This window comes from Xiphias gladius, chromosome 14 (genome assembly GCF_016859285.1).
Source record: "Xiphias gladius isolate SHS-SW01 ecotype Sanya breed wild chromosome 14, ASM1685928v1, whole genome shotgun sequence".
Taxonomy (NCBI): domain Eukaryota; kingdom Metazoa; phylum Chordata; class Actinopteri; order Istiophoriformes; family Xiphiidae; genus Xiphias; species Xiphias gladius.
Window position 1 is genome coordinate 4,019,237 of NC_053413.1, and position 25,838 is coordinate 4,045,074.

The 25,838-nt window shown below is 39.3% G+C and overlaps 1 protein-coding gene across 6 annotated transcripts; it reads right to left on the reverse strand.

Annotated features, from left to right (window-relative positions):
- Positions 1 to 4,785: 4,785 nt before the first annotated feature.
- dpydb (dihydropyrimidine dehydrogenase b) lies at positions 4,786 to 24,965 on the reverse strand. Of its 6 annotated transcripts, XM_040144370.1 has the most exons (27): positions 24,853 to 24,938; positions 24,526 to 24,634; positions 24,014 to 24,213; positions 20,757 to 20,867; positions 20,498 to 20,580; positions 19,686 to 19,773; positions 19,284 to 19,445; positions 17,994 to 18,190; positions 17,415 to 17,496; positions 16,858 to 16,945; positions 16,385 to 16,492; positions 15,446 to 15,615; positions 15,158 to 15,368; positions 14,517 to 14,701; positions 13,493 to 13,708; positions 11,496 to 11,660; positions 11,335 to 11,403; positions 11,105 to 11,188; positions 10,808 to 10,928; positions 10,528 to 10,647; positions 9,512 to 9,654; positions 8,925 to 8,979; positions 8,197 to 8,318; positions 7,778 to 7,927; positions 7,518 to 7,580; positions 7,286 to 7,363; positions 4,786 to 7,155 (listed from the first exon to the last, which is right to left on the reverse strand). In XM_040144370.1, the coding sequence occupies exons 3-27, from the start codon at positions 24,041 to 24,043 to the stop codon at positions 6,991 to 6,993; spliced, it is 3,066 nt and encodes a 1,021-aa protein (XP_040000304.1). In that variant the 5' UTR covers positions 24,044 to 24,213; positions 24,526 to 24,634; positions 24,853 to 24,938; the 3' UTR covers positions 4,786 to 6,990. The 6 variants fall into 6 exon arrangements, 5 of the variants coding, with proteins under 5 accessions (XP_040000304.1, XP_040000306.1, XP_040000302.1 ...); XM_040144372.1 differs by lacking the exon at positions 24,526 to 24,634 and having other exon boundaries at positions 24,853 to 24,965; XM_040144368.1 differs by having other exon boundaries at positions 24,014 to 24,634.
- Positions 24,966 to 25,838: the final 873 nt, after the last annotated feature.

Consider the following 25,838-nt stretch of genomic DNA (forward strand, 5'->3'; position numbering starts at 1 on the left):
AAATGGAAGGAGAATAAACATAGAACACTAAGCTTCTGTGAATTGTGGAATAACCAAGTATAGTTACTCAAGTATTATACAAGCCATTTCCAAGCTGCTGCTCTGCTCTGCTAAAATCCTGATTTTATAACCACTACGTCGTCTGACAGAATCACCACACACATAAGTTAAAGACAACGGCTGTGTTGTGATTTCAACTACATTTACTTGTAAAATGATCACTCAGAGAGAAAGTTAGAAGCACATTAATGTGTGTGTCAGCTGCTGTGCAGTCAATTGATGAGAAAGACGCATAGAGAGGTGTGCCTGTGGAGGGGAAGCCTGACCTTGCACCCGCAGGGCAAAGCTGGCAACTCCCTCCTACGGAAAGTAGCTGAGGTTTGTCCAGAAAGTCGCTAGATTTGTCGTTAGGAAAACTCTCTAAAGGGGTGTGAAAAGTCGGTATATCTAGCGACAGAGCCTTTACTGCCTGTAAACACTCCATGGATGACACAATAGAAACCTTTTTTTGCGCCAATTCATTTTGATAGAGCAACCGCCAATGTCAAAACTCCAACACTCGGCCGGCAGACCAATGTTGTAACGTCAGGATTCAATCACACAGCACTCGGCTGACCAATGGTTTAACTTTATCACTCATTCATTGGCTGTAGTTGCATAGTCATTTTTGCTTAGGAAGGTTCTTCACTGAGTGAAATGACCTGGAAGTATCTAAGTGGCAGCCATGGTAAGAGCTGGTCGAATTCTCTAAAGTAGTGCATTGCCTGTTCAAAACACACTTATTATCTCAGTTAAATATTTATATAGTTAAATATTTTATTCAATCATATAATCATCATCATCTAATTTCCACCTCACTGCTGTATTATGATATTAATGATAATAATAATAATGATAGACCCTATTTGTCAGATACCTGCTCAGAATATACTGGACCACAAATTCAAAAGGACTGCTGTGACACATACACTCAATTGCCAGTTTATTAATTACACCTAGTTAAAACTAATGCAGTATAATATAACAGGCCTGAAATAAACCCTCCCTTAATGAAGATTCTAATTTTCAGTTTTTATTGAATCTCTATGAATCTGTATTCTCAGTATAACCCAGTAAAGTTCAACAGCACCACAAATTACAGACTCCAAAATGACTATGAAAATAAATCAACATCCTCTTAAACAGATTCAATAACAGCCTAACATTATAATCATCAGTAAAGGAGGACTTATTGTAGGTCTGTTGTACTATACTGCATTAGTTTGACATTACCGACACCCCTGAATTTTAGGTACAGAATTTATAATATCTTCATAAATAAATGCAAATTAACCAATTTTCATAGTCAAAATATTTTAATAAAATGTCCAGTTTTACTGAGCCAATGCATAATAGAGAAATAATACAAACACAAAATGTATCCCTGACACAATTATTAGCACCCTTCCCTAATGTTTGGTTGCAGAACCTTTGACACCATTGACAGCCTGTAAACATTTCTTGTAGCCATCTAGAAGCTTCTTGTTCCTGTCTGCTGGTAGTTTCTGCTGCTCTTCCACTTATATGCATTCAAGCTCCTTTAAGTTTGCAGGAGTCATTTCTATTAGGTCATCTCCCTCCAAAGGTTTTCAATGGGAATTAGGTCAGGACTCATTGCTGACCAGTTTAAAACAGTCAATCTTTTCTTTTCAACCTTTCTTTTTTGCTGTTGGATGTGTGCTTTGGGTTGTTGCCCTGGTGAAAGACCCCAGACCTTTGCCTCACCTAGTTTTTGGACACTAGATAACAAATTTCCCTCTAAAATGCCTTGGTAACCTTCTGATTTCATCATTCCTTTGATACATTCAGTGCCTCCAGTATCAGAGGCAGCAAAGCAGCCCCACAGCATGATAGAACCTCTACCTACTGTAGGTAGGGTGTTCTTTTCCTTATGGGCTTTATTTTGTCACCTATAAACTAATACACTGCATTCCCAAAGAGCTCTACCTCGGTTTCATCTGTCCAGAGAACATTATCCCAGAAAGACTGTGGCTTATCTATGAATGTTTTTGCAAACATTAGTCCTGACTTTTTGTGCCTTTCTTTCCATAGCAGTGTCCTCCTTGGCCCTCGCCCATGGAGCCGTACTTGGTTTAGTGTGTGGTGTATGGTACGGGCTCAAACCACTACTCCAGATCAGGAGGTCCAGGTCAGCCTGAAGCTCTTTAGATGTCTTGCCTGGTGTTTTTTCCACAATCCCTGTCAACCTTTGCAGACTTCTCTCCTTGAGTTTCCTCTTAGCGCCAGTTTGATGACTGTGAAACTCCTTGATTACATTATGAACTGTTGAAACGGGGATTTCAAGCTCTTTGGTGATTGCCTTGTAGCTTTTGGAATTGTTATGTTTTTTTTGAAAAATAGCATTTCTGATGCTCTCAGACATCTTTGTGTCCTGGCCATTGTGAAAAAGAAGCTAGAAACAATCAGACCCATTTTATGCAGTAAAACCATCATTCATTGGTTAATTCAAGTCAGGTGAACACTGAAAATTAAGCAAAGGTGAGTTTTATTTGTTTTTTATTTTGTTTGTGGAAGTAATTTAAATTCATCATAAGGGTGCCAATAATTGTGTCAAGATTACATTTTATGTGTGTTTTTTAATTTCACTATATTAAAGCATTATTTTGTTGTTGTTCAGTAATGTTTGACATTTCATTAAATATTTTGATCATACAAAATTAGTTAATTTGCATTTATTTCTGAGGATATTCTAAGTTTCTGTACTTAAAATGCTGGGGTGGCCATAATTTCAACCAGGACTGTAGATTAATTTAATACTGCGTGTCATAGTAACCCCTTCCCTGAACTGGAGAGTCAGTATTTTTACTGAAGAATTTGACTTTAAACTTAAAATGGTATGACATTAAACAGAAAATATACAACGGCCGAATAACGTTAGATGACACGTGATGTAATGTTACATTACCATAACACGAGCGGTGTATAAATAACTTGTTCTGCCTCTATATAATCCTAATATATCATGCTTGGGTTGGGATAAAAAGCAAACAAAATGGTGCGGTCTTGATGTTGCTTTGTCTTAAGCAAAGCAATCCGGGATGCTTTTGCTTCAAGTGACCATGCATAGCAGTTGTACTGCTGTGTTAAGCCATTTCCAATTTGCAGAGCCTGAGTCTCTGTCTAAGATTGTCCCATAATTCAAATGCTCCTGTGCAAGGTTTTGTATCTGCAGTTTGTTTTTTGGGGAATCCATGCTTCGACTGGTCACAACCATCTTTGCAACGCACCATTGTTGTAATCGGTGACGTTTGGCTGCATGGATGAGTCGCCCCAGCCCTAACTGACTGTCATTTAACATTTCTCTTTTTATTTTTCTCAAGCCTTCGCTCATCCAAAAACCTTCACAGTTGACACTGTACTGCCTTGGGTCCTCAGCCTTACACACGTTAAGTTTGAAGTCGATTGGATGAGCGATTGTTGAGACAATTGACAGACAGAGAGATTTCTCCATTTATTAATAGGATGTTAAGGAAAGGAGCTTCAGTGTTTCTTGTCTTATCTCCTTTAGCAGAGGATACACTGGACTTTCCTTTACGAAAGGAAAGGAGATAATGCTGCTCCACAGCTCCTTGCGGCAGCAGCATTTAAAGTGACACATCATTCGGCTGTTCAAAGAAAACGAATGATCATGATTCACAAGGGATGTAGATCATTATGTAAGTTACCGTTATTTAGACAATGTTATACCCACAGGCAAACTGTGAATGTTACGCTGCTGTTGTAAAATGATCAAAGCAAAGTTAATGTTGTAGCGTTACCTATGTTCAGTTTGCTTTAGTTATACATCTTAATTCTGAGCATTGTTGTATTGCCAGCCTTTAAGAGTATCATTAATTAATTGTTCTTCAGTCACAGATGACGAAACCCTTGCCTTAATAAAGGCAGCTGTTTTAAAATACTGTATATGTGAGCAAAGACAGTAGCAAAGAAGCAAACAGATAAAGGGTGGTCCAGCCACATACTAGCTTTTGACCTAGTCTTGTTGCTTTTGATACTTAAGTACATTTTGGTGATAATATCTAAACAATTTGACTTAGGAACAATTTTGAATGGAGGACCTTTACTTGTAATGGAGTTTTTTACAATGTGGTATTGCTACTTTTACTTAAGTATGAGATCAGAATAGTTCTTTCTCCACTGATTAATGATGCATTCACATGTAATCAGCATTTAAGTGTCAAGATGATGCTTATTCAAGTACTATATATGCTGTGTATCTGGACCTAGTCTTGTTTGACTTTTCAACAGCAGCCATTCACTCACTCACTCAGTCACGGACACTCGCATTTTATAGGGCTGGCCTCGTTGCGGTCCAGCCAAAAATATTCTTCAGGCAGAATCCCCTTTAATGGCCGATATGACTAATCTCATTAATAAAGTCATTCATTGCAGGTTTTAAACCCTTTATAAAGTATGCTTTTAGAAAGTGGCTCGCAGCATTTTAATTGTTGGTGGTGGCTCTATGATTTTTATGTAAATTATTCATCTGCAAAGATTACATACAAGATACGGAAGATGGATATAAGATAAATGTAGTAGATTAAAAAGTGCAATATTTCCCCATGAAATGTAGAAGAGTAGAAGTATAAAGCTTCATAAAATTGAAATAATGAATTAAAGCACAAGTACTTCAAAATTGTACTTAAGTATTTGAATAGATGTACATAAGTTACATTACACCCCTGGGGATCATAGAATATATGTATATGTATGTATGTATTTTGACACACATTCTGTGGAATGATTACTTTTACTTTGAATACTTATCTACATTTTGCTAATAAATCTAATATAAAGAATGTCTGAATACTTCTTCCACCACTGTCTGTAACTTGTGTACATCCTTCAGACCGTCAGCTCAATTTGGAAAGTCTGAGTTTCCTCACAGTTTGATCCACGATGACTGAGACATGTGACAAACCATACAAAAGAAATAGTACATAGTAAACCTGCTGAAACTAAATTTTCTTGATGTGACTTCCAATGGAGTCCAACTTTTTTTACATTTTTTTTTTACATTTTTTAAATAAAAAAATAATGTTCCTTAATGTTAGATTGTACAAAGTAATTTTATTCATTATATCTTTGACTTTAATCTTAGAGCCTATATAAGTACAGGGCATTTCAGATCACTACAATGGTTAAACATTCCCAACAGCTTTCAGTATCTGGTAGCAGGTCATGTATAGAGTAAATGCCTATGGAGCAGGATCAGCAGTCTGTGTTGTTATCATGAATATTGAAAGAAGTTATTTTAACCTCTGGTGTTTCAATCCTGTGCCATGCTTCAATCTTATGCATAACTCTTTGCTTTCTATGCTGTTTATAATTTGTTTTATGTTTCTGCATATTTCAGATGAATATATGAAAAAGTGTGGGTTGTTTTATGACAGAATAAAACTTGTCCCTATGAAACCTTAGATATGTCCTACTACTGAACTCTTTCTCCTACTTGTGTTTGATGCCTACAAGAATCGTGTTGGTTTGTGCTCCACGGCTCAGATGGTTGGCTGCATCAGAAAACCTTTTTTTAAATCATAGACTATACTGTATCAACGATGCATTTCCTATTACATTAATTCATTTAACAAATATTACAACAAAGCAGAATTCACAACTTATAACATAATTTGAGTCAGAACTACAGTGGTATTATTGGTGCTAGTATTTCTTAAAATTTACCATAAACTCACACTCTCCTTTTTCTATCAAGAAGATAAACATATTGGACGTCATTATTCAATAATTTTTTAACTTTTTATACCATCCAAATAACTTGCATTACCAGGAAAAAAGGTCTCAAACTTCACATGGCAGATTAATTAGTTGTAAAACCGAAATTTATAATATCTGATCTCCATTATTAAAATGGTAGAAATAGTGGCGTGCGGTGACTTTTACAGGGAGACAAGCAGAGCTGAAGAACAAAGTAAAACCCCAATGGTAAAGCACAGTTGTATGCAGCTAGCTATAGCCAGTCACCTGTCAGATCCCAGAATTATCCACAATGCACATGTGCAAATGTCCAAAAAATTGCTCCCCCCCTGCTTGACAAGCCCCAGCCTTTTTAAATGACACGCCCACAAAAATGACAGAAATTTGAGGCCTTGTTCAGACTGCCAGCCCCAAATCAGTTTTTGGGCATATCCACTTTGTATCCTGATCACTTTTAGAAAGTCTGGACAGTGAAAAACCACATGAAATGTGATTTTTGCAAACCACATTTGGAGGTGGTTTGAAATGCGATTCCAGTCAGATCTCGACAGATGCATCCCAGTCCAGATGCTCTGACTGCTCAAATCGGATTCCAAAGTGTCTCTTGCGTCACTTGCAACGTGACATACAATGACGATGTTAAATCCAGGGTGACTGATTGAACAGAGTCCATGCTGCTACTAGCAGAGCGCTATCAGAGAGTACAGTTTGTTAGTGCTATGGAGGACAACTTGACGGCGCGATTGTTTGGACGAGAAGATGATGGACCTCCATTTCTCATGCTTCCACGTCGAAAAGCCATGTCACCAGCATGACGACGCCTACGTCGTTACCACAGCAACCCATGCAGATAGGTTGTTGATGTCTGGACACACAAATCCAATCTGATCACTTGCAAATAACAGTGCGGACAGTCTGTCCTAAAGATCTGATTTGAGAAACAAATCGGATCTGTCGACAGTCTGAACAAAGCCATAGATTCAACAGCCGGCAATGAAGCTAGCTTCCAGAGACAATAGCCTACTGCGGCCACAAGAGGGCAGTAAATTACAAGATGAATGCAAACAGGCAATATCAGATCCTTTATCGCTTCCACTTCAATATCGTTCTAATTGATGTCTATTTTTAGGTTTAACTGTTCAAGCGCTGCTTGCCTTTCTTGTCCTGATGGCACGCCACTACATAGAAAGTTTTGAAAGAAGAAAGTCTTTCCTTTTAGCAGACAGGACTAATGGGTACACCCCTCTTGGGTTTATAGGCCGTTGTCCTGGTAACCATCTTGATGCAGTCTATGATTGGACAGACGCTGAGGCACAGAGTGCAACCCGTACAGCTGTCAATCACTGAGGGAAAGTGGGTCTCTGGGTTGAACTTTATGGCCTGGAAAGACAATAAGCAATACAGGAATGAGGCAGATAAGTCTTAAATATTTTTCTTAAAAAAACAGAGGAAGCGACAAATGCCAAAGGAAAGAGACAACTACCTTTATGTCACAGATAGACTGACATACCTGGTATCCAGAGTCATTGCAGGTCATGTAACATTTACCACAGTTGATACACATCTCTTCATCTATCAAAGCCTGGACCTGGGAACACAGGGGAGGGTCATGATTATGACCTGATTGGATCGATTTCTGGTTTTGGTCAGCTGTGTGCAGTTTGAGCAGTTCTGTGGTCCAGTTACCCACATGACTGCTGTCAAAAGATCTGAGAATATAAAATGGTTACAGTACTGTGTACCTGCTCCATGTTGTTGAGTTCCTGGTATGATCCAATGTGGCGCAGTGCTCTGGCTATGACATCCTATAAACATGACCATTACCACACACACACACACACACACACACACACACACACACACACACACACACACACACACACACACACACACACACACACACACAGTATGAACAAACCACAGATGTTTGCTTGCTTAAAACCTATTTCACAGAACAAAGCATAATACATCCTGATGAATAGTGAGTGTGTGTGTGCCACACCTTGACAGCAGGAACAGGTTTTTTGGGTGCACGAATGCGAGGGATGTTGGTTTCCATCACATCAGTTTTACCAGCACCTCTGAGCTGTTTCTTGTACTCTGCGATGGCTTCTTTCTTCTGCTGGAGGTATGGACCAAAGCTGGGGAGGCTCTACACACACACAAACACACAAACACACACACCATTTAGAGGAAATATTAGATAAAAGTGCAACTAAATGGTTGATTTTAGCAAAAAAAACTACAGTAGTATAAATATTGGTACAATAAATGAGTGGTTTCACATCTAAAGGGCATCCTCAAGACCAAACAGCCAACCCAGCTGCCTTTGATTAACTCATTTTACATAGTAGTGTTGCTAATAACAGTAGTAGTAATTATCATGGCAGTAACAGAATTACTGGTAGTAAGTTGCAGTACCTTTCCGACCGCGTCCTCTAGTCTGGGAACTGGTTTTCCTTTTTGATGTCTCTCTGTCTGAGGAGACTGACCGTCCCAGTCTTTCAGCTCCAGGCTCTTGAGGTACAACAACGTCTTCAGACCTGAACACATACAGTATGTTTACCATAATGGTGTTATCGTACAGTGTAAATATCTCAAGGCAGTAGCATCTGAATACACTGTAACATGGAACATTTTCAGGTTGGTGGTTGGTTCAGGACGGTTGAGGGCACAAAAAGTGTGCATAAATAACTATTAAGAGCTGGATATAAGGGTAAGGTTATAAAAGCTCAGAGGCGAGTGAGTAGGATTATATACGGCAACTCTGGTAACTTTATTGACACCAGTAATGAAAAGCAGTTTTACATCTACCACATTAGAGTCTCACAATATGGACCTTTGTCCAAAATACAATAGAGTGGATCTTGTTGAGATAAACAAGGCACCAGTAAACCGGCCCCCAGGGGGTCATTGTGTGGGCCTATCAATGATTTAAAGAATGAAAGGGTTTTTTCAAAAACTCGGAATAATACATTTCAATGCTGAATTCATGTATTTTATTGTTTTAAAAGACGGTTACACTGCAGGACATTGTTAAATACATTTGCAAAATGTTGTAATTGTCAGTCATTCATTGTTTTGGGGTCAAATATACTAGGTCAGCTTAATGTTCACCAAGGATAAAATACAGAAACACAGTTACATACCTACACAGTAATCCTCAATAACTGTGAAATCCTGGTTCTGAACTGCACTGCACACCTGTTGTAATCAGACAGACAGATGTCTATCAACGTCTAGAACAGTCAAAACCAAACAATGCAGATTTTATTGAGACTGATTGTGACTTCCTTTTCAGGATTTAAAGGAAAGGATGAACCTTATTAGATATTCTACATCAGTGTTATGGTTTTCCTTTAATTTAGGTACGGTAACTTAGGCATGGTGTGGAATTGCTGAAAAACAATAAATATGGGGCAAAATAGTAAATAGACAATAAAGGCAATGCCAATAATAAATAAATGATAAATATAATGAAGTAAATAAAATCAATGAAAATAAATTATTAAATTAATGTAAAACAGAAGACGGACTTCTAACAACAATGGTAAATCAATGCATATTAAGGTTTTCCTTTAGCACAAACATAAATGCTTTATTATAACAAACTGTATCATACTGATGCTGACTGATAGATATCTGATTTTTAATGAAAGACCAATGTACTAAAGGCTTTCATCAAAGCATTACTGCTGTCTCACCTTATCAGTAAGAACAGTAATGTAATTATCACCTGTAACACTGAGGCCCCAGCGTGGAGAAACTGTAGTCCAGTCTCTGCTGAGTCAATACCCCCAGTGGCCAGAATAGGGAAACCAGGAATTGCATTGGCGATGGCCGACACTGCTCTGAGAGCGATGGGTCTGATGGCATTACCTGCAAACATCGTTAATATTGCTAAGGGCTTGAGAGAAGCACCTCAAGAGGAGCTAGCTCAGTGTGTACGTGATGTGTCACTTTAACTTATTTATTAATTCAAGGACCCTTTAAAGGATAATACTGGTGTTTTTTCACGTTACCCACAAATCCTAGACCTAAAAGTCTAGACCTAGACCTCCTAAACCTTTGGTTTCACTTATTTCAGCACAGTGTGTAAATCACTTTGTTATGATAGCTTAACTTCGTCTGATGGTTACCTATCTTTACATGGTAATGCAGTGGCAATCAAAAACCCTTGCTTCACGGTGCTTTAAATCTCCAGCCATTGTTCAAGTGAGTGTGTTTGTCCATGTGTAGATTTGTGTGTACGGTATGTATATTTGCTTGTTGTCAATTTGCATTCACACTTGTCCCTATCAACTGTATCTGTCAATACATAAAGAAGGTTTTATACTATACCCTGCGGCTCTGGATGGAACCTTGATGCCATCAGGGTTATCTTGGTATGGCTAAAAATTTATAACAGAAAGCCTGTGTTACAAGCTGGAGGTATTTGAAAAACGTAGGTGTTTACCATGCAGAGAGGCTCTAATGAAAGATGCTATGAAGTTGCATTGTGGGTGTAGGATCTAGTGTTTTTGGAGCTCAAACCAGATTAGGAACTAAAAATCAGGATATCTTGACCTCTGGTGCTTTCATTTTGACCATTCTCTTTTTAATCTTTCCTTTTTGAGTCTCCCTAGGCTTATTGGGAGTGCAATACAAACATTTATCTTAATCTAAAAAAATATCCTGCTGTAACTACTGGTAATTAAAAGGAATAGTTACAAGGGATAGTGTACGTGTTTGTACGTTTGTGTGTGTCCTTACCGGACACCCCTCCATACGTGGTGCGTTTTTCCATTCCAACACTTGGCCAGGGGGAGCCATCTGACTTCAGTCCCATCATACCTGAGACTGTGTTGGTGGCTGTGACTCCATCTGCTCTGCCTATAAAACAACACAACAATAACAACAACAAACATGTGTTCCAGACATTCTTGACCTACGTATATTGTTAAATTTTAATGATTTAATGATAAAAGACAGTAGCAGAAATGACATGGAGGAAAGAAAAAGAAGTGAGCGAGGTGTGGTGAAGTTTGTTTACCTTCATGAGCAGCCTTGGCAATGTCAACAATATTGGTAACGTTTGGTGTCAGTTTGGCAAAGAATGGAATGGAAATGGCTGCACGCACCCAGCAACAGATGTTACGCACAAGCACTGGGTCCTAGTGACAAACACAAACATAAAAACACACCATTTACCAGACTGTTCATTTTTTTTGATTAAGAGTGTTTTTGTGTGTGTGTGTGTGTGTGTGTGTGTGTGTGTGTGTGTGTGTGTGTGTGTGTGTGTGTGTGTGTGTGTGTGTGTGTGTGTGTGTGTGTGTGTGTGTGCGTGTACCTGTCCACAGGCCAGTCCCATGCCTCTCTCTCCCATCCCATGAGGGCAAGACAGGTTCAGCTCCAGGGCATCTGCTCCTGATTTCTAAACACATATATTCTTCTATTTGAAACCTTCCCAAACTACACAGATGTAACCTTTGTATGCACTGTATATATAATAATTGCTCCATAGTTTACTACATTCTGTGAGGGATGAAGATTATGTTAATGGATTTTCGTCCGTCTCACCTCTGCCATCTTGGCTAATTCTGTCCAGTCTTCCTTGTTGTAACCACACATTATACTGGAAATCACCACCTGACAGGGACACAGGAAGAGGTTAGTTTAAAAATGCTCACCATCTTCTGGGCTCCCACAAGATATGTGATGTGACGTGACGGGAACCTGACATTGTTGGGGAAGTCCTTCTTCAGCTCAGCGACTGACTGACACCAGTAGGCTGCTGTCTTCTCACTGATGAGCTCAATGTTGAGGAAGGAGCCCTGGCCTGGTCCATATAAATGACCTGAGGTGGTGCCACGCACAATTCGAGGAGACACATTGGTTACCAGGTCCTGAAGAGAGACAGGTTTACTCAAAGGATGTAACGTGCTCTCTTACAGACATAATATGTATGCTCGACACAATTATTGGCATCCTTTTGATAAATTTAAATTAAATCAAACTAGTTCCTGTGCTTAATTTTCAGTTTTCAGCTGACTTGAATTAACCAATGAATGTTGGTTTTACTGCCTTCAAAGGGGCTGATTGTCTCCAGTTTCTTTTTAAAAGTGGGAAAGACAAGAGAACTGTTTGAGAGCATCTGAAATGCTATTATCAAAAAAAAAAACAATTCAAAAGACTACAAGGCAGTCACCAAAGATCTTGAAATCCCTGTTTCAACAGTGCACAGTCATGAAACTGTTAAGACGCTGCACACTAAACCAAGTAGGGCTCCATGGGCGAAGGCCAAGGAGGACACCACTATTGAAAGAAAGGATAATGTTCTCTGGACAGATGAAACCAAAGTAGAGCTCTTTGGGAATGGAGTGCATCGGTTTGTTTATAGGTGACGAAATTAAGCCCATAAGTAAAAGAACAGCCTACCTACAGTAAAACATGGTGGAGGTTCTATCATGCTGTGGGGCTGCTTTGCTGCCTCTGGTACCGGAGACACTGAATGTATCAAAGTAATGATGAAATCAGAAGATTACCAAGGCATTTTAGAGTGAAATGTGTTACCCAGTGTCAGAAAACTAGGTTTGAGGTGAAGGTCTTGGGTCTTTCAGCAGGGCAACAACCCAAAGCACACATCCAACAGCAAAAAAGAAAGGTTGAAAAGGAAAGCTCAAAAGAGCTTGAACACAGAGGAATGGAAGAGCGGCAGAAACTTCCAGCAGACAGGTGCGAGAAGCTTCTAGATGGCTACAAAAAGTGTTTAGAGGCTGTCACTGTTGCCAAAGGTTGTGCAACCATAAATTAATGAAGGGTACCAATAATTGTGTCGGGGGTACATTTTGTGTTTGTATTATTTCGCTATTATGCAAGTTTTGTTTTTTTATTTTCTTTTGTTCATGTGTTTCAGAGTCCCAGTTATTGTCACATGAAAGTGCTGGATTTATAAAGTCCCTATGAGTAGACTTTTTATGTGAATAAAGCACCTTTAAAATTGTTCTTACAACATAAATTTTAGTTTGTAGAAAAATGAGACAATGCCTGTGATAAATCTGACCAGTGTATGAGTTGCTTTCAGCCATTAACTCTCAGTATCCCCAAGTTGGATCCATGGGCAGTGAGGTCTAACTATGTGTCTTTCTTATTACCATCACTGGGGATCAACAAAGTCTGAAATTCAATTCAATTTTATTTATATAGCGCCAAATCATAACAGAGGTTATCTCAGGGCACTTTTCATATAGAGCAGGTCTAGACCTTACTCTCTAAGTTATATTTATAGAGACCCAACATTCCCCCATGAGCAAGCACTTGGCAACAGCGGCAAGGAAAAACTCCCTTTTATGAAATGTTTGAATCCTAGACAATGCAGAGCTTTAAATGTAGAGGATACCTTTTTTTGTGCTTGCTGCCAACATTTTGTGGACCCCAAAGAGTTACTGTAATCCTCCACTTTCTTTTAAGTATTACTTGAGGCATTTTTGCTTTTATTAGACAGAAGACAGTAGAGGGGAGAGATGCAACAACGGTCGCTGGTTGGACTCAAACTGAGGACATTACAATTACACGGTAAACATCTTAAACTCCCAGGCTATGAGGACTCCCAACTCTCCACCTTCTTTTTACTTTTGCTATTAGGTCCTTTGTAAAATACACTTTTGATTAAAAAAAACAAAACAAAAAAACATATTTTTGTGCACTTCCAATCCATATGACTTCCTTGTATGTGTACCTTATCCAGTCCAAATGTCTTGGTCAGAGCGAAACCCCATCCTTGCTCAAAGGCTCTTCTGATCATGGCTGTGCTGGTGGTAGGAGGAGCAGAGGCCAGGCCAAACGGGTTGGGAAACTTTATTCCACAAACCTCGACACTGATGTCCACCTGATCTATAGCACTGTAGAACAATGGAAGCTTTGGGACTGGGTCCAATGTCTGTCCATGCAGGGACTACAGAAGGAAGAGAGTTGGGACAGACATTTTAATCACTAATATAACATTTGGTGTAGTTATGTCTGAGTAGAATACATAATGATCTGATTTCGTGTCCAAAAGTCAAGTACTCTTATTCATGAATGTGGTGGTACTCAAAGTTTATCAGAAAGAAACAGTCGGCTCTTTGTGTGATGCATTCATGTGCTGTTTATGAATCATCTGATACAAAACAGTCACCTGCTGAAACAGTCAGCTGCTGAACTTGAAATATGCTCCGAAACATATCTTAATGTGGAGAGGTGCTATCAAAGGCTTCTATGACCCAGAATCATTGAACAGCCTGGCAGCAGTACAGAGATGTTACCTTCTAAAGTTTCTGAGTGAGCCTCAAACTTCTAACCAATCAGAGAAGGCCAGAGCCAAGCATGGGAGCTCAAAGCTGTCAATCGATACAAGAACATGCTTCTGCTCTACCACTCCTCTCACAACATGATTTCAAACTAGTATTAGCTGCTGGAAGATGTGGCTATGACTTATTCACAGGCTAGCCAACTCCTGATTCTCGCATTTGCCGAGACAGTGAACATGATGAGGTGAAAGGCTGGTGGGACGTAACATAGCAGGGTGTGTGTGAGAGGTGGGAGAATTGGAGTGTTTGTTTTCGTGTCTCATGCTACGGGTAGCTTGATTTCCAGAACTTGCATATTGTGGCTTTAAAACTGGACTACAAATCACTGCTGCTAGTTGAACCAGATCTCTTCAGAACCCTGTATTTTAAATATCTGGTGAATGTCTGAAGCAGAGAAAATCTCTGCAGATTTACCTGGATGTATCTGTGAATATGCCATGAGGCCTGTTTGCCATCGTTCACTGATTCCACTGTGGTGTTTGCCAAACCAGCGATGTCTCCTCCTGCAAACACCCAGGGCTCACTGGTCTGCATGGTGTTTGTGTTCACCTCTGGAGTACCCCAGCGGGTCATCTTCACAGGAGCCATGGCCACAGTCACTACAAACAGTCATCATATGGATCAGGCTAACATACTGTATGAAAACATGTCATTGCCCAATTAATGGTCTGCATTCATCTACTGCATCGATCAGTTGTCCAACAAATCTGAAAGGTCAAAGACTCAATTTCTGTTATGCAACAATCAAAATATATATTATCTAGGACATTTTGTAGTCTGTCAGACCAAGAAATTTTGACAAGCCATACTGGTTGATTACATATATGATACAGTCATCATATGCTAAATATACTATATTAAGTTAAAAAAAAAAACAACACACGCACACACACACACACACACACCAAAACCAAAGATACAGATTCCTTTCAGAAACCAGAGAAAAATTTACACACATCTTATGATTCATTTTCAATAATAATTGTAGTTAAGGGTAAATCAAAACGACAAACTGTTTATCAGATGGTGTCTTAGTCAGCCGATTGGTTCATTACCTTGCTGCTCGTTCAACATGGAGCCAAAGGCACTGATGATGTAATCAGCCTTCAGCCTGACAATTTGGTCCTCATCTTCCAGCCAATCGCCTTCCTCAGTCTGCTCGGTGCGACAGAACTGTAACCCGGCAACCCGTCCGTTCTTCATGATGACCTCACGGGGAGACAGGTAGGGCAGGAACTCACACTGCTCTTCCTTAGCCAGCTCCACCTGACAGAAGAAACACATATATTTAGTATTCTGCGTTTAGTCCTCTCTCTATAGATCTGTCTATCCCACACCCATACCTCTTCAGGAACAGCCCTGATGTTAGTGAATCCCTTCCTGAAGCAGACATACACTCTCTTGGCTCCACAGCGAAGAGCTGAGGTGGCGCAGTCAAACGCAGTGTCTCCAGCCCCCAAAACTATCACTACGCCTCTTAAGTCTGGCAGAGAAGAGCGACACTGACACATACCTAGACAGAGCGAGACCGAGCCAGAGAGAGAGACAGACAGAGAGACACAGTCATGTTAGATTGCTTCTGGCCAGGAGGTATTTTGCAAATACACATTTCAACACGAAAACTTTTTTATATTTGAACTATTCCACTTCCTGTTAGATTTTCTCATTAATACCAATTTGTGTGGGGTTAGCCACGGCGATGTCACCGGCAAAAATGTTATGCATGAGTGTGCGTGTATGTGCTACAGTACCTTTAAGAGCCAAAACTGAATATAAATAATAGATGAGTTTTTTAATATTTGCATATTATAACTAATGACTGAATTATTATAATAATTTTGTTTATTGTTTGTTGAGATAACTTATTTGATGTTTTGATAGTGGGTTTATGTTTGAAAATATGTGTATATTGAGTAATACAATCCACTGGGCTAGTATTATAGAAGAAAGTTAGCTAAGGTAAGAGTAGAACAAAAAAGTCTTTCTGACCATATAACATAATGTAACAGCACCACATGTTATTTATTAATAATATTTCCAAATGTTCCATTTTTTGAGAGCAGCTCAGTGGGATTTTCCTTGTGGATGGAAAGTGAACACTTGAACGGGTATAGAAGATGTTAATACACCATCAAAACCAGACGGTCAGATCCCCACCCTTCTTTGGCTTTGTGAGTTATTAACAACTGAACAAGGGTAGTGCTGAATACTGAAAAACGGGTCAAAACATTCTACCTAACTTTCTGAGGGGTTTTGTGATTTCAGTTTGATTTCGCACGTACCTTTCTTGCTGGTTGAGGCCACCATGGGCAGAAAGTCTTTGGAAGTGAAGAAGCCTTGATCCATGGTTAAATCCTGGAAGATTTTAGCTCTGTTGGCCTGGGGGAGACCTGAAGTCACACACAAACACACACATGTAAAAAAAAAAAAAAATGACATACACAGATATAAACAAATGCACGCACACACATACGGTATACTGGAAGAAAATGGTTTGCACAGATATGCTGTGACTGTTAGGGGAGCAGTCCAAAAATTCAAAAGTCAAAAGTTAAAAACTGAAGGCTCACATACATTTACTGTATGAAACCATGCCTGCATAATAGTTGAAAGCACACACACATAGATGTACTGTATGTATCCCACTGTAAATGGAATTCAAAGGTATAAAAACCCCACTGGATAAACTTTATAATGCATATCCATGAAGCAAATGCAAAGCTAGTCTCTGACATGTTTTACACATGGCACTAACCAATCCCAATAAAGACTGCCTTAAATCCTTCCTCCTTCAGGGACGTCAGAGTCATTCCGTTCACACCTAGACCCTTCTCAATCACCACCTGTACACATAAACAAACACACACGTTTTATCAGGACTGCGAGGGTGCAAATGATCAGAAAATTCCTAATACAGTAATACCTTCCTAGTTAAAGCTAGAGTATCTAGTATTTAATAAATCAAAACAGCGTAATCATATTGTATTTACAGCTTTGATTTTCTTTCATTTGATCACAATATGGACAATTTTGTAAATAATATTGATGATCATTGGGCTAAATGGGGTTGTGGAGTATTAAGTGCTGATTCTGGTAAGGCTTTGGTGCTGATCAGATGTGATGCCACGAAGACATTTTGAAGAAATGTTCAGTGATTTAACTTTATCACTCACTCACTCACTCACTCACTCACTCACTCACTCACTCACTCACTCACTCACTCACCGACATTTGCGTTTATAGAGCTGGCCCAACTGTGGTGGTCCAGCCAAAAATATGTATCAGAACAATATGGGATGCTACAGTTCATACCTTGACTCCCAGATCCTTCATCAGGTCTATTTCAAACTGGACAACCTCATAGGGAAGCCGGAACTGGGGGATTTCTGATGTGCTACATGGAAGAACATATTTTTTTGAATGTTTCCTTTTTCACCCGATACACTGTTTGACATTGTCTCATATATCTCTCCTCTTGCCATCTTGATTTTCTATCATGTAAATTCATTTCTTTAGGAGTCACTCTCTGCATCTTCTCAACATAGTAAATAAGTCTGTCTCTTATTTCTTGGTTTGATTATTTCAAACAGGCCTGCATTCAGTCCTTGTCACAGTGACCCTCCCTCATTACCACCAACCAATTTACTCCTAAAAATACTGAATGTTTAGTTCCCAAGTAACTAAATAGTCAGATGATCTTGTCAGGCTTAAGATTTTGCTGACTTAATGCAATTGATTCATTTGTTATTATTTTTACTTTTATTAAGGATTTTCTTTTATTAAATTGTGGTTAATTACTCTACATTTGCTGTATCTTAACCCCTGCTTTGTATAATTGTGTATAAAGTTTAATATGATAGGATATACAGAATAAAGATGATGGTATATTACCTCAGCCCTCCAATGTACCTCTGTCTCTCAAATATAGTAATGTTACTATATCCAAGACGGGCAAGAAAGGAAGCACAGCTGATGGACGCTGGGCCACAGCCAATCAGAGCAATAGGGCTGTGGTAAGACTCTGGCATCTCATTGGATGGTGGGAGTTCAGGATTCCTGATCTGAGCAATGCCCATCTTACTAAACACCTGTGAAAAAACCCACACACAAATCATACCCTTATGGAGCCATTTCGTACGCTGCATTCATATCATAACCCTAATATGACTTTAAACCCAACATGGCTGACTTTAAAGTAAGGCTATGTAACTTCTGATGAACAATGGCCACTGTACAAAATGATGGAAAATTTTAAAATGCAGTGTAATGGTAGCACAAGTAGAGAAGAGTCATATTCGAACAAACAAGCTTAACTCTTAGCCCGCAGAATTTTTCTTGATGTTTCATCTGCAACTAAAAACTGATCAAAATCCATCCAAATCCAAACCACTGATGAAGACCATGATATTTGGTTGAAAAAGCTAGTAAGTGAACTTCGAGTTAAGATCACTTGTTCAAACTTGCATTTCCATAGTCCATAATAGAATGAAAATTTATACTCAGGAGCCATAAAATCAGTAAGCTGACTTAGTCATGATATCTATCTAAAGTTTGCTAACATTAGGTAACGTTTGACTCCATATTCTAGTGGTGCTAGTGGTCATACCAGACCAAGTATGCAGGTATTTCTGCCTCTGGATCCTGCTCAACATGCACTGCTACAATTATTATCATTATCATTATTATTATTATATTTAGTTTTATTAGCATTATTTTTCAACCGTTTATTGTAATTATTAGTTTTATCATTAGTCTCATTATTATTCTTCACATCTTATGTGGTACCTGTACTGTGCTATGTTCTCTTTCCTCCCTCCTGCCCCTCCATCTCTCTCTCTCTCTCTCTTTCAACCCAGCCGGTCAAGGCAGACGGCCGCCCACCATGAGCCGGGTTCTGTTCAAGGTTTCTACCTGTTAAGAGGGAGTTTTTCCTTGCCGCTGTCGCAAAGTGCTCATGTGGGAATGTTGGGTCTCTGTAAATATAGCTACAAAGAGTACGGTCTAGACCTGCTCTATATGAAAAGTGCCCTGAGATAACCTCTGTTATGATTTGGCGCTCTAAAAATTAAATTGAATTGAATTGAGCAGAACCCCTAAGTATATTGAATCAGCAACTGAAAATTTGAGAAACTGTTAATTACATGTTTTATACGGAAAACCTGACAGCTATAAATATTCTACCTCGGTAGCAAACTGCTGTAATCCCCCGATGTTAATGGGTCCTTCCTCAGAAGCATACAGGTTGCAGCCTCCTACACACAGATCTGATGTGGGACAAACCATTCCACAGGTCAAACCCAGCGGGTTGTCAGATAGGATGGCCCGCGCTGCCCCATAGTAGTTCTGTCACATGCGCGCGCGCACACACACACACACACACACACACACACACACACACACACACACACACACACACCACAAACCATGACTTTAGTACTGTGTTGCCTATCATGATTAGCATGTTCATTATTATTCTTTCTTCTTTTAATTAGTTCTTATGAAGCATCATCCTACTCATTGGACTACCACTCAATATTGACTGTGTGTGCATGCAGGCAACAGAGTGTGTGTACTTTATTGTACCTTATTAGAGATACTTGTAATAAATGACTTGATGTCCAGGTTAGTCGGGCAGCTCTTCTGACAGGGAGCATCGGCACATTTTAGACACCTAAACACAGATTTTACTTTTATTTGACGGTTTAACCAAGTTATTGAGATTAAAAATCTTGTTTCAAATCAGAAGAGAAAGGTAGTAAAAATGAATGATGATTACTGGGATGCGATATTTTGCAAGACTGCAGTCCAACTGAGCGCCATTGTATCTTGGTGTTTTGTGCTAAATGCTGACGTCAGCAAGCTAACATGTTCATAATCACAGTGCTAGCATGCTGACGTTTAACAGGTGTAATGGTAACCATGCTCACTATCTTAGTTTTGCTTGTTAGCATGCTAACATTTGCTATTTAGAACTAAACAAAGCGTAAAGTATAGCTGTGGCTGATGGGAAATGTCGTTAGCTTTGTAGATTTTATTTTCAATTTATCCCGTAGTTGTTGAGATATTTTTATTCTGAAAGAGGTGGACCGAGCACACCTAGAGGCATGCTGCTAGCATGGATAAAAACTCATTGCCTGCAAGTGGTAAATTTGTAGCAGCTAGTTCTTTGTAGACGGCAACATGTCTTCATCTGCAGTTCTAAACTGCTGCACTATTAACGTTCCCTTCCTATAGGTGGTGCAGCGTAACGGGTGTAGAACTGATTTGACAATGACTAAATAGAAGCTTTAGCCTGCTAAATGTAGGTAAGCGAGTTAGTGAGATTGAGATGTGTTACAAGTCATTTTGACAAGGTGCTTTGCATCTACAAAAATAGCCATATCCTTCATTCTCACCTCAGTGCCTCTCGTAGAGCTCCGCGCTCGCTCAGCGTTGTGTGTTTGATATCGTCAAAGTTGTTCTCTAACTTCACACAAGACTGAAAGAAAGAAGAGTTGAGGAAAAACAACAATGAAGACGGTAATGAAGACTAATTTAAAGGAAACGAGGAAAAGAGGAGGATAACAGCAAATGCTACTGACTATACCATGCAACCAAATTCAGGTTGTGAATGTTTGTTTGTGTGTGTGTGTGTGTGTGTGTTGTATATCTTACATCGCAGTTCCTGTCAGGGTTTCGCTTCCAGTGTTTCTTTTCTCTCTTCTTGTTTGCAGTGGACATGATCTGAGCATGAGTTTTCACCCTGGGATTCAGAGCCAGGATGCTCTGTAAGAAATGAAGTGAAACAGGTCAACACATCAGTAGAAAGAGACAGAACTCTTAGACACAAATAGAATTGTTTTTTTGTCGTTCTTAGACTCTGTGAAGTACCTCTGAGTTAGCTACTCCAGAAAAAAGAGTCCTGGGGCATCAGAAAACATTTTTTAGGAACCTGTTTTTTTTTTAACACGTAAAAATATGTTACTAAACCATGTCCTTGTAATCTTAGAATTATATTTTAATTCTCTTATCCCTCTAATTTTATTGAGAAATGAGGACAAAAATGTTTGGCACCATTATAACTGTTAACCTTAAGGAAGGTTAAGTTTGTGGACTGGCACTTTCCAGTGGCCACTGGATGTGGCCTGTTTTCACTATTCTTCATGTGTAAAACCTGTATAGAAATGTGAAAACATAACATTATGTCAAGATCTGTGCATTAATAATTTGTTGATGAGATAAATTGAATTGAATACATTTAGTTTAACAAATTTTAGCTTAAAAAATGGCATCATTTTTCAAACCAAAAGTTTATAATTATGGATTTTAAATTGAAACTAGCATCTTAATGCTGTTTTCCACCTGTTACTCATGAACTACTGCTGTTATCTATCTTCATGGCATACGTATATATCTGTTGGCAGACACACTGAAACTATGGAACGTTCTAGGAAGTGTGTTTGTTTGGATGGCCGGGGTCAAGATGATAAGATAATGATGAGCTGCAAGGTCAGTGCGCTGAGGTTATGTGACCTGTCGGATGGATACATAACAGCGGGAATGAGGAAATCATTTAATGTATGTCCCATACTTGCAACAAGTAGTCCTGAAGAAACCAATATCCATTTCCAATTTGCTATTTCTAATAGTTTAGTAACAGGTTTCTCTAAAGTTCTAACTTATTTAGAGGGTTGGGGTAGTTTATAAGATTTTGTTAGGTTATTACATTACCTGGCAGCAGTTACACTACCATTTGCTTCATACATACAGAATCTCAGTTTCTATACATACAGATTTTAATTGCAGATTTTCATGACATCTGTTGAAACTATTTCCCCATCTCTACACGTGCACCAATGCCTCCGCTCTGACCTCACACCACCTATCTACAGCTTATTACACATGGCACAAAACCCATGGCTTGTTACACAATATCATAAGACCATATTAGGACTGCATTACATGACATTTGATCCTTTTAACCCTTACTGCTTCAGCATGTTAAAGTGGCAGACTAGAATACTGTTAAGAAAGATTAGGGCTTGCAACTCTTGTCTGTCCCCAAATACATATAATATAGGAGAGTGAGTACTTATGTTCTGTTGCATATCTCACAAGACAGCAACTCTCTTGGCCTTTAAAGATTTTACTGTGGACATGTACCCATCTAGAGTGTAATTAACTAAGTGAGTTTTTAAAAAAGAGCAGCATCTCATCCCAACTAATGTAGAAAGAGAACCAACAATACTTTAGTTGGAGCAGGACATAAACCTTAAGACCTTTTTTAATGTTGCACTTGTCATGTAGCTGCTGATATGACTGTAGGCTAACTCTATTCATGTAAATCATTTACGGTCGCTTGGAAGAAGTTGTTGTTCACGATTCAAGTCAGAGGTTCTGCGTCTCTTGTCCATTTGATATATATTATTTTGCTATAATCCATTACAGATTGGCCAGAATGGAAAACATCAGTGTGCTACAGTAGGTGCAGTTTGATGATATTGTGTTACAGGACTTGTGTATGATGTATTTCTGTTCATTTTTGACAGTGAGCTCTCCAGTATTTAGAGCCACTAAAGTGCTTACATGGGTACTCCAGTGATTGAGTGTTGCACTTCCATGAAGTTTGGGGATTCGCAACAGACTTATTGCATTAAAAAAAAAAAGAATGGTCAAGATTAAGGAAGCAAGGGCCAATATATCCTGACTACTATTTCAAAAAAATTGGAATAAAAGTCAGGATATATCCGATGTGTTAATGTCCCATAATGAAACTCGATAGGGTTTTTTATTAACCCCCCCCCAGCGCTTTTTAATTTAAAGTGTAAACCCAAGCCAAAGTAACCCTGATGACATCCTGGGATGATTTTTTTTCCTAAATTTAGAAATCTCCCACCAAAGCCACTGAAGACGATATAACTGGATCACAGGCCGAGTGGAACCCCTTGTGACAAGTAAACCAATGAGTGACCTTCATGCGTAAAATGACTGGGACGCCCCTTTAAAATGCTAATCCTTGAAATCCTCTTTTGAATTCTAGTCTCCCTTGGGAACATGGTGATCAGACTATGGTAATTTCTGAAAGTAATTACAAGTCTCTCGAGTGTCTATAGGTGGAGCTGTTTTAAAATAAAGAAGCCGTCTGCCTTGCTACTGTCCCACCATTACAGGTGAATGTGTGAATATTTTAACTTTTTGCTGTTAAACTGCAATTATAAGAGATCTGATTACGTCGGTCCAGCACTGGTTCAGTCATGTGCACAGTAGTCCCTTGTGAAGCCCCAGATTAGTGTTCTGTTCATAGTGGTGGAGAATAATCCCCAAACAAATCAAAACAAACAAACAAACAAAAAATCCTCTTTGCACATTGAAAACGTCCTCTAAGGACTTGTAAAGGTTATTTTAATTTTCTGATCAACTCATTTATAGTGACTTTGTTCTAGTAAGGTATTTTCAAACGGGTGCAGAGACCACAGGTTTAAACTTTCTATTCACCAGACTGTTGTGTAACACTGAAACTCTGTCAGAGGAGTTAGTACCACCAAAAATGATCATAAAGTGGGTGCGAATCCATAAAAGATGGAGAGAGCTGTGCTAGTGTTATTAATGACATGGTAAATGTTAGACGCTGACAATGACCTTTGGTCAGTGATCAGTAACAATCTATATGATCAGAAAAGTGTATTCAGAAAATGTATAATGCTGTCTTCCCTTCTTTTAAGTAGCATGATGTGCACTGTCAACATTATAAAATGATCAATAGCATGAATGTGTCTTTATTGTGAATTTGAGGTGGATTCACCCTTCACAAAGGGCTATTTGCTACATGATGACCTGACACTTAGATACATGATATGTTAATGAAGACAGAAAAGAGAGAATCCTGCCAAGGAAAGGGGTGAAACAAGAAACATATGCATCCAATAATTTACCTCGATGTCTGGAAGGTCTTTACTCAACATGATGCTTCTGTCCAGTTTGGGAGAGAAACACTTTCAAAATGCTTTGTGAAGATCTTCTGGAGATTGTTGGTGGTTTCTGGATTAGAGGTCCGAAGCACTGTCCGGGACTGCTCTGCCTCCAAGTGGACCAATATGAGTGCAGCCTGCTCTTATCAAGACCACTCCTCTCGCTAACAAGAGATGTTAGACAACAGGTTGACTGGTTAAATCCACCAGAAACTGTCTTTTCATCGACTGACAGACAGAGCTGTTATCACTCTCTGAGGGTCAAGGTTCAGCAGCGCTCTGCGGTGGGCAGGTTTTACTGCACCTGAGCTCTGGAGAAATCAAACAGCGGCCATGGAAGAGAGTACGGTCCAGACTCCCATCTCTTGTGAGGCGGGTGGTTTTTTTTCCCCCTTCCATATCCATAAATCTGTGTTTAACTCCTTGCTGCCTGTCTCAAGGACTTCCCTGCATGTCTCTCTTCGTCATTGGCTTACCTGTGGTGGCTCTTACAGAGAGGCCAGCAGAACCACTACGTCCCCAAACCCACCCACCCCGCCTGGACGTCTTCGCTCTTTGCTGCTTGAAGACGTATCCGGACTATTCCTTTGACTTGACAGTAAACACATCAAATGTGCTGTACCGAGGAAAAATCTTTTTTTATTTTTTTATTTTTGAATCACTTTTATGGTAACCTTAAAATATCTCCCACTAACTTCTCTGTGAAAGCTTTCGATGGAAGCGGATTTCAAGGCCGCTCCACGTCGCATCCTGACAGCTCGCAGTCGCACATGTTGGGCAAGGTGGTTGGGAACACAACTTACCAACGTGAGATGAGGAATCACAGTGTCATTTGCTCCTTTTATTTGCTTCTGCCACTTCTGAGCGCCCGGGGAGAAAAGCTAGCCGAAGACGTCTTCAAATGCACAAAAAGTTCCCACGCACATCTGCGCATGTGCACGATGATGCGTTAAATGTAATCCAACTGATCACAGAACGGTGGGAACGGCGCCAATAAATGAGGTGCAAGGCTACAGTATCCCCATACCTTCCGTGTCCAGTCAAAACCATGTATCTCCAGATGTGTTTGTTTTTTTTGTGATAAACTGAAGGATTGAATGTTCATTTATAGGTTGAGAAAATCCTGCTTCTTCTTTGGATCAGGTGGAAAATGCATTGCCACAAAGCTGAAAACAGGCTGTTGAAAAGTTGACTTTTTAGAGATACGCGTTTCTCACAGGACAGTGACGCTACAAAAATTATGATTTTATAATCTTATAGAGTATGATGCAATGCTGTAGATTAAACTACCAAACAGTGTATAAATTAGTTACAAATAGCTCGACCTTAATTTACAGCAGTAAAATGCAACATACACATTAATCCAGCAGTACTATTAATCTAAAAACATCATATATTATAATAAAACACTGACAGGAGCCATTTTACTGCACGATAAGTAAGTTTTGATGCTTTAAGTACATTTTGCTGATAATATTAAGGTTCTGAATGCAGGACTTTTACTTGTAGTGGAATATTTTTACAGAGCAAAAGGAGCTGAATACATCTTCCACCACTGACTGTTTCTGGCAGTGGAATGGCCTCACCCAACATATTCAGGTAACTGTAGCATTACTTGTGGTGTGGAGTTTGAACGTTTTTGCTATCGCTCTCAATGTACAGATACACATTTGACTCTGTGATTCTTGCGTGTTTGTCTGGAGATGTTTCGAGCAGTGACCATCCAGTGAAGTTGATTGAGCGCTCACGGCCAGGTGTCCAGATCTCTTTTTCTTCCTTGTGTTGCGCT

Bases quoted from the DNA above. Each gene is read 5' to 3' on its own strand.
- dpydb (XM_040144372.1), bottom strand. From the start codon at position 24,043: ATGTTGAGTAAAGACCTTCCAGACATCGAG. The intron at 15,369-15,445 runs GTATGGGTGTGG...TTCTTCTGTCAG, and splicing joins TCAGGGCTGTTCCTGAAGAG to GTGGAGCTGGCTAAGGAAGA. The intron at 7,928-8,196 runs GTACTGCAACTT...GTGTGTGTGTAG, and splicing joins TAGAGGACGCGGTCGGAAAG to AGCCTCCCCAGCTTTGGTCC.